General features: G+C 56.6%; 2 protein-coding genes across 2 annotated transcripts in view; one reads left to right on the top strand and one right to left on the bottom strand.

The window, feature by feature from the left end:
• Positions 1-6: 6 nt before the first annotated feature.
• On the top strand, positions 7-2,976 carry LOC103614652 (tripartite motif-containing protein 15-like). The gene is made up of 6 exons (XM_017732928.1): positions 7-646; positions 793-1,023; positions 1,308-1,330; positions 1,557-1,672; positions 2,015-2,044; positions 2,215-2,976. The coding sequence occupies exons 1-6, from the start codon at positions 470-472 to the stop codon at positions 2,757-2,759; spliced, it is 1,122 nt and encodes a 373-aa protein (XP_017588417.1). The 5' UTR covers positions 7-469; the 3' UTR covers positions 2,760-2,976.
• Positions 2,977-3,302: 326 nt separating this feature from the next.
• Positions 3,303-8,376, bottom strand: part of LOC103614651 (E3 ubiquitin-protein ligase TRIM11) — an 8,841-nt gene continuing 3,767 nt past the window's right edge. The window contains exons 9-12 of the mRNA XM_017732921.1: positions 5,779-5,886; positions 5,483-5,505; positions 4,917-5,032; positions 3,303-4,250 (exon numbers count right to left, since the gene is read on the bottom strand). Of these exons, the coding sequence (XP_017588410.1) occupies positions 3,730-4,250; positions 4,917-5,032; positions 5,483-5,505; positions 5,779-5,886 (768 nt within the window). The 3' untranslated portion in view covers positions 3,303-3,729. The remainder of the gene's footprint in view (positions 4,251-4,916; positions 5,033-5,482; positions 5,506-5,778; positions 5,887-8,376) is intronic.

Here is an 8,376-nt window from a genome sequence, read left to right as displayed (position 1 = left end):
GGCTGAGCCGCGGGGAAGCCCTGGGAACTGGGGAGGAGGAGGAGGAAGGATGCCAGAAGCATCGGGAGCCCCTGGAGGTTTTCTGCAAGGAGGACGGGGCTCTACTGTGCGCGATCTGCCGCGAGTCCCGCGCGCACCGCTCCCACACCGTGCTCCCGGTGCCGGAGGTTGTCCGGGAATACCAGGTAAAGGCAGGGTTTCCCATCCAGGAGCCGGGCCAGGGCAGAAATGTCCCCACGGATCTGCCTCCCCTGTGCCCAGCCCGTTTCAAGGGGACAGGACACGCTCCGGTGCTTCTGCTCTCTCTGCTCTCCTCCGAGCCTGGAGGGATCCGGGTCTTCATCCTCTTCCCTGCTGCGGAATTGCAGCCTCCGTCCAGCTCCAGCGCTTAGCGGATACCTGCCCATCCCCAAATCAGCAGGAACGTGGACAATAAGAGCGGGAATGTTTTCCTGGACAGGGAGGAGAAATGGAACTCCGCACTCCAACCCCCTGCCCAGAGTGTGTTTTTGAAGTTGTCCCAATTTTCAGACAATTTTCCTCCCCTCAGGAACAAATCCAGGCTCAGCTGCAAACTCTGAAGGACGACAGAGACAAAATCCAGGAGTTCCGGGAGGCTGAAATGAAGAGGAACTGGGAGTATTTGGTAAATGCTTTAGAGCAGAAGGGTGGGGGAGTGGGTGTCTCCCGATGGATGTAGAGGGGCGAGGTCGTCCCTGGAGCTGGGGTTCCTCTCCAGGGAGGGGCTTTGACTCCCCCTTCCCACCCAGCTCCTTGTGTCCCATCCCGCAGGAGAAGACCGAAGTCGAGCGGCAGCGGATTCTCTCCCAGTTCCAGGGGCTGCACCTCTCCCTGGAGGAGCATTCCCGTCACCTCCTGGCTCGGCTGGGGGACCTGGAGAGGGACATCGGGAAGGTGCAGGAGGAAAACGTGACGAGCCTGACGAAGGAGATCTCCCGGCTGGATGCCCGCATCCAGGAGCTGGAGGAGAAGTGCCGGCAACCAGCCAGGACTTTCCTGCAGGTGACGAGGGATAACGGGATGGAGCCACAGGGTCCAGCGGGGTTTGGAGCAACCCAGTCCCGTGGGATCACGGCAGGGGGTGGAACGTGGTGGTCTCTGGGGGTCCCTTCAACCCAAACCATTCTGCGGTGCAGCCGTGCCCTGCTCCAGACCCAAATCTGGTGCCTCAGCAGTTTTCCCGCTGGTTGGACCCCATGGGCCTAGAAAATCTCTTCCAGTGTGTTTCCATGATTCTGTGTGATTCCGTGACTCACCGAGTCCCATCTCCCTTCTCTCCCTTCCAGGACATCAATGGCACCTTGAGCAGGTAAGGACGGGGCTTCCTGAGCTCCTCCTCCCACCCCGGGCTGGGATTGGGGGTTGGATCCTGTGTTTGGCCTCATTTAGAGACCAAAGTATTTGGTTTTGTGGCCAAATCCCTGAGCAAAGGGCTCTGAGCCCGTCCCTAAAGGTTCCTCTGTGGGTGTGCACAGAGAATTCCTTGGACTCCCTCAGGGGTGGATTCTCAACCTCTTCCTTCCGTCCTTCTCCAGGCTTGTAAAGGAAAACCTCCAGCTGCCCCTGTCGCCTCTTCCAGAGCTGGAAAAGAAAATTCATCACTTCAGGGAGGAAAATACTCTCCTGGAGGAGACTCTGAGGAGCTTCCAAGGTATTGGGAGCAGGCTGGGAGATGAAGCGATGAATTTCATTGATTTTATTATATATATTAATTGCAGTTATTGTATCTATTATATATGTTTATGTTTATTACATGATTATTATATAATTATTACGTATACGTGCAATCATTATATTTCTTTACTTCGAGTATATGCTGTATTTTATTGCGATTATTTTTATTGCTATTTTTTTTATTGCAATTATTTTTTGATTGCAAACCTGTTTTATCACAATTCCGGTCGTCATTCTCGGCGTGGCAGAACAGCCTCCCCACATTCCCGTTCCCACTGATCCTCGCATTTTATATCAATCCCTGTCTCCCTTTTTTCAGACATCCTGATGTTTGAGCTGCCAGAGAAAAGTAAGTCCTGGGATGCGGGATGAGGGGTGGGCCACGAGCTGGGTGGGAGATGCCGAACAAACGACGGGAAATGTGGGAAAAGCCCCGCGGGGAGCCGGGGAATCCTCACCGCGAGGATCATCCCCGCGGGACGAGGGGAGGCGGGATCCATGGAATCCCCTCTGGCGCAGTGACGGTGACGCTGGACCCCAGCACGGCTCACCCCCAGCTCCTCGTGGCGCCCGACGGGAGCAGCGTCAGCTGGGAAAGCGCCCAGGACCCTCCCGGGGACGGACCCGGCACCGACGCTCCCGCGGACGGACCCGGACCCGGCACCGACCCCTCCGTGCTGGGCCGCGAGGGCGTCACGGCCGGGAGGCGCTGCTGGGACGTGCAGGTGGCACCCGCGGGGTCCTGGGCCCTGGGGGTGGCCAGGGAGACCCCCGGGAGCGGGGGAGAGACCCCCGGGAGCGCCGAGTGGGAGCTCTGGTCCATGGGGCTCTGCCAGGGCGAGTTCTGGGCTCTCACCTCCCTGGAGCGCATCCCGCTGTTCCCGATCCGCGCGCCCAGGAGGGTGCGGGTGGCCCTGGACTACGAGAGGGGCCAGGTGGCTTTTTTTGATGCTGATAAGAGGAGTCTGATCTTCGCCTTCCCGGCGGCCTCCTTCAAGGGGCAGAGCGTCCACCCTTGGTTCCTGGTGTGGGGCGAGGGCTCCCGGATCACCTTGTGCCCCTGAGCTTCCCCAAACTGCAAGGTTTATCACCCATTCCCAGCACCTCAGGGGACTGTGTCTGCTGAAGTCTCTCTTTCCACCCTCAGCGACGCTGAGTATCCCTCGGGGTTGCTGTCCCGAGTTGTCACCCCCAAATCTGGTGGCTGAAAACGGAGCCACGTCTTTCCCACCCCATCCTGCACCATCCCAATCCCTCTCCTCTCCTCTCCTCTCCTCTCCTCTCTTCCGTCTTTTGTTCTACCTCTTTTTTTTTTATGCTGAACTTACCCAGCCCCCCTCTCCTCCCCTCTCCTCCCCTCTCCTCTCCTCTCCTCTCCTCTCCTCTCCTCTCTTCTCACTTTGGATGAAGTAAAAACATGTTTTAACTTCTTCTCTGTTTGGTGTTTGCTGCTCCTGGGTGCCAAGATCAAGATGGAATTTTAATTAAACCCTTTTCCTGGTGTTTGCACCCTGGAAGAGCCTCAAGCCCCATGCAGGTGGCCCAGGGACTGTCCCTGTCCCTTCTCCCTGGAAGTACCACTGCCGGCAGTCGGGAAGGACACGGAGTGGGAAATCACATCCTTTTTTATTATTAATGATATAAATCATGGAACCCACAGAACTGGTCACCACGGGGACCTTTTCCAGGGAGACAACAGCTGCTTTAGGGCAATTCCACCCATTGGAGGTTGGGGAAAAGGCTAAAAAAATGTAATTTGTAGCCCTTGGTTTGGAGGTGACCAGCTCAGATGGGGTCATCTACAGCCAGTCAGGCAAGCCTTGGGAAATTTTGCCTTTCCATCCCAATTTCTCCCATTTTCCCACTGTTTCCCATTTCTCTGCCTCAGGGTCCCTTCTCCACAGCTTCTTCCCTCTCTTTGCCTTGTTTTTCCCAGGTTTCTCCCTTCTCCCGGCAGAGAAGGAAACACAAACTTGCCCCAGGGGCTGCTCCAGTTGCCCCCCGAGGCTGTGAAAAGTGGGGGACACTTTTCCCTCAAGGACACAGCCGGAGCCTGGACCTGGCCCCCACCACCCAGAGCCAGGGCCGGACCCTCTCCCCGGCGAAGGACACGCGGGAAAAGATGAACAGGAGCCCCCCGTCCTCGGCGTCAAAAAACGCCACAGTCCCCCCACCGCAGTCCAGGTGGATGCTGACCCTGCGGGGCAGCCACCTCAGGGCCACCAGGGTCACCTTGCGGGCGGTCAGGGCCCGGATCTGCCCCCCCCACTTCTCCAGGCCCCAGATCCCGCCCTGGGGGCCGAGGCTGAGCCGCCCCTTCCTCCGCACGGATTCCCGGGCCACCCCCACGGCCCAGTCGCCGCCGTCCCCGACATCCACATCCCAGCAGTGCCGCCCGGCCACGAAGCCCTGGTGGCCCAGCACGAAGGGCCAGTAGTCGAAGCGCTCTGGGTTGTCTGGGAGGTCGCAGTGTCCGGCTCCACGCCAAACGCCCTTCCCGTCCTCAGACAGGACGAGGTCGGGATGAGCCGTGTCAGGGTCCAGGGTCACGCTGGCTGTGGGGGGACAGAACCAGGGGTGGGGACCAGGCTTCGTTTGGCATCTGAGGGTCTCAGATCCCTTCTCTTGGATCACCTGGGAGAAGCATCAAGAAATCTCCCAGAACTGGGGAAAACCCTCCCAGGCCATGGTGTTCCTGGGATATCTGAGTTGGAAGAGCCACACAAGGGTCACTGAGTCCAACTCTCAGCCCTGCACGAGACAACCCCAAGAGTCACCCCATGATTTGATGGGAAGTGTTGTCCTTGAAGCAGAAAAAGCTGGGTTTTGCCCCAAAAAAATCGAAAGAAAAGCCACAGCAATGGTGGTGCAGGAATCCCTGTGGATTTGAGGCTAAAAATAAGGGAGGGAAGAAGAGGAAGGGAAGAGGTGATGTGGGAGGAAAATGAGCAGAGTCTGCAGCAGCCGTGGGACAAGACCCGGCTGGCTGGGCTGAAATAAAAAAAACTAATGAAAAACCTCCTTGGGTCACCCTGATTTTCAAATTTTTTTTTTTTTTTTTGTACCAGGAAAAGCCCTTTGCCCTTCCTCTCCTCCATCTCCAGGTTCTCCCTGCAACATTTCTGGTCCCAGTTTATATCCGGGATGGGAGAAGGGCAGCTCAGCTCTTCCAGCTCTCCCAAATTATGACTTAAATCTATTTTTGTTCTCCTTCTGGGTACCTTGGAGCTTCCTCAGGGTTTCCTTCAGGGCACTGCTCCTCCACGAGAAGTGACAAACTCGCTCTTCTGGCCCCGGAGCCGTATCCAGGGGCAGCTGGAAAGTCACTTTCCCACACCTGGGATAAAAAAAATGAACCCAATAAAAAACGCCCTCACACTTCTCAGAACAACCACAGAGGCTTCAGGAGCCACAAGGAATGAAGGATGGTGTTGTTGGAATATTGGGTTTTAATTTCCCCCCTCCCTTGGAAGTCCAGGATATCAAAGGCCAAATTTCCCTGTCGGATTAATCTCTTTTTCTTTGTTTCTAAATCTTATTTTATGAGGAAAGAAGGAATTTTTGGGAAGGACTTGGCTGGAGAGATGAGCCAAGATTTTAAATTAGAGCCAACATGGAGGTGATTTTGAGATCAAATCTCTGTGGATTAGTGCATCCCAAAAGTGATGAAGGACCAAAAATTCTCCTCCCTGGAGCCGAGGATTTGCCTCAAGCGGCACCGGCAAGTTCCCTCCTCCATTTCCTCTTGGGAAAACTCATGGAAAAGCTTTTCAGGGAGGCCACAAACCTGCTGATGGAACTTTTCGCATCCTGGGGGAAGAGAGAAAGGAAAGACAGCTCAGCGTGAGATCCCTCAAATCACAGCAAAGGGAATTATTCGGAAACATAGGGAACCACCAGCCTTCCCACAGGGATTTAATCCCCTTTTCCCCATCTTTCCAGGCTCAAACCTCCCTCTCCCCATCCCCTTGGGGCTTTCAGCTCTCCAGGGGGAACAGGAGCAAGCGGGAACCAGGAGAACCCCAATTATTAACGCAGTGATCTTCCCTCTGATTTTCCCTCAAAACAGGAGAATTCCCTCACCAGCTGCTGATTCTTCTCTTCCTGCCGCTGTGCCGGAGTGTCCAGGTGGGAAATCTCCGCGGGTTTTTTTGCCTGCCTCTTCTCCAGCTCATTTTTCAGGTCTTCCAGCTGTGGGAGCGAGAGGAGCTCAGGTTCCCCCCGGAACCTGCGGCCCCAAATCCAAGCGGGGTTTTTAATTGACAAAGGAAAAGTGGGGTGGGAAATACCCCGAGGAACTCATGGAAAGGCATTTCCCACGGGACAACACCTCTGGATTCAAATCCTGACTCATTTTCCTTGAATTCCTGGGGAAATCTCTGTCGGGGACTGGAGGGGATGGGGAGGGGGAGGTTGGGGTGGGAGGGGGTGTGGGGAAAATTCAAACCTGATGCAACCAAGAAACTCCATCCATGATTGGATTCTTCTCCATCAATTTACTGGGAAGTTTGGGAATATCGCAGCTCCCTGCCCAAATTTGGCCAAATTCTGCCCAAATCCGCTGCGGTAACAGCGTCTTTCCTCCCAAAGGAATGTTCCCGAGCTCGGTGTGTCCCTAAATGTTCCCGAAGGTCAGCAGGTGGCACCTACCAGGTCCTCCAGTTTCCCGCACTCCAGGGCAGCTGTCCTTCCTCGGAGTCCTCCTCTCCTCGCTCAGGAAGCCGAATCCCCGCTGGAATTGTTCCCAAGGGATCTAAACCGCGCTCGGTTTATCCCTTTGACGGTCCTTCCTTTCCCTGTTCCTTCCCCGTCCCGGGTGAATCCGTGGCACGACTGGGCTGAGCCTGCGCGTCAGGTCTCCCCCCACCTCTCCTGTTTTTTCCTCATCAGAATTCAAGGATTTTATCCCTGGAGCTGCCGCCCCGGGGAGCTGCCACCCTGCTCCTTTTGCACTAAAACCATCCACCTCCCCGAAAAACCCTGGAGACACTGGATGTCCAGGTTCCCAGGTGGGCGAGGAACTCCCAGGGCTTGGAGGGACCACGGATGGGGAAAAACCAAGGAAAAATGGGGGGAAAAGCCCAACCAGAACCCTGAGGGCATTGGCAGAGAGACACAAATTGGGGTCCGGGACACCCTGTCACCTCCATCCCTGTGGCCAAGTCCTGGCTCTGAGCTCACCGGGAAACTCCTCCAGGGAATTTTTCACCCTCTGCTCCTCCATTAAGCTCCGTGGGTAAATTCGTGTTTATTTTAATGGAATTTTTAGTGGCAGGATCTCTGCCACCCAGCGCAGGGGCGCAAAGCCCGGGCAGGATTGGAGAGGCAAATCTCAATTCCAGTACAAGTTTCCCATCGAGAAGAGCCGTGGAGGAGTCGCTGGCTGTGCGAACGGCAGAACTGGGAGCAAACACCCCAAAAACGCTTCCAGGGAAGTTTCGGCAGAAGGGAAGGGAGTGGATCCCGGTGAGACACCGGCAGAGCCTCGGGCTCGGCTCCTTCGTCTTGGAATAGGGAATCAGGTGGGGGAAGAAGTCGGCAGAGCCTGGAAAACCAGCCGGGGTGGGAACTGCTTTGCATCGCCCCGGAGAGAAGGGACGCCCTGGGTGGAGATCAGAGACAGGGAGGGATCCTGAGGAGTCAGGGCAGAGGGATCCTCGCCCCGAAGGATGCAGAGCATTCCCGGGACACGGCGTTTGTGCCGTGGGTTCCCAGGAAGTGCCTCCGGGAGGATCCCGGTGGGACCGGGGGTGGTCCCCGGTGGGACCCGTGGGGATGGGGAAGGGGGTCCGTCACGGGGTCTCCACTCATCCCGTGCCTGTTATTCCGAGCCCAGCGTCACTCCCGGTTCCTCTTCTCGGTTCCGAAATTAATAACGGGGCTGTTTCGGTGCCGCCGCTTCCTCTTTTGGGTTTCCTCGGAAGAAAGTCGCGCGTTTTTGAGGAAATCGATGTCGGTGAAAGCGGCAAGAGGTGTCAGAGGTCCTGTCCTGCCTCTGCCCTTCCCGGCTCTACGGACTGAGGAGCAGCCAGTTGGCACCACCCACCCTGGAATTGATCCCACCTCGTCCCTCCCAAAGGCCAGCACGGGGGGACAGCCTTTTTTTGGGAGCAATAATGTGGAAAATTGGATTTCAGGAGGGTTTTTGTCCCTCCACGGTCTGTGTGAAAGGCTGGGGAGGGGAAGCTCAGCGAGGTGTCCCCATCCCGTGCGGATTTTCCTAACTTATCACCCAGAGGCTCAGAAATCCAAATGAACACAATTCCTGGAGGGGCAGGGAGGGGAGGGTGCAAGCCAAAATGTTCTTTTATTGGAAAGAAGCGTCAGGAATGTGGACAGAGGTGGGGAGCAGCCCCCAGACCGAGGGGTAAAGGGTCCAAGACACACTCTGGACAAAAAGCACTTTGGGAAGAGAGAAACCCGGGAGGATTCATCCCGCCAAGGGCACAACAAGGTAAAACCCCACACACTGAAACGGGCTCTCCACCCTCAAGGCTCCTCCTGGCGCGGCTTCCACCTCCAGCAGCCGCGCCCCCATCCCCATCTTGAACCAGGGCAGGACCCTCTCCCCGTTGAAGGCGGCCCGGGTGTATTCCAGGATGGGAATGTCGTCGCCGGCGCTGAAAAAAGCCACCCGACGCCCCTCGTAGTCCCGGGCAACGCGGAGCCGCCGGGGCGGGG

Source organism: Corvus brachyrhynchos, unplaced genomic scaffold, assembly GCF_000691975.1.
Source record: "Corvus brachyrhynchos isolate BGI_N302 unplaced genomic scaffold, ASM69197v1 scaffold535, whole genome shotgun sequence".
NCBI lineage: Eukaryota > Metazoa > Chordata > Aves > Passeriformes > Corvidae > Corvus > Corvus brachyrhynchos.
This window is presented reverse-complemented; position numbering and strand designations above follow the sequence as displayed.

What these genes read in the sequence shown, in the direction of transcription:
- LOC103614652 (XM_017732928.1), top strand. Translation starts at nt 470, where the DNA reads ATGGAACTCCGCACTCCAACCCCCTGCCCAGAGTGTGTTTTTGAAGTT. An exon ending in ATCAATGGCACCTTGAGCAG is followed by an intron (nt 1,331 to 1,556) that starts GTAAGGACGGGG and finishes GTCCTTCTCCAG; the next exon opens with GCTTGTAAAGGAAAACCTCC. An exon ending in GACTCTGAGGAGCTTCCAAG is followed by an intron (nt 1,673 to 2,014) that starts GTATTGGGAGCA and finishes CCCTTTTTTCAG; the next exon opens with ACATCCTGATGTTTGAGCTG.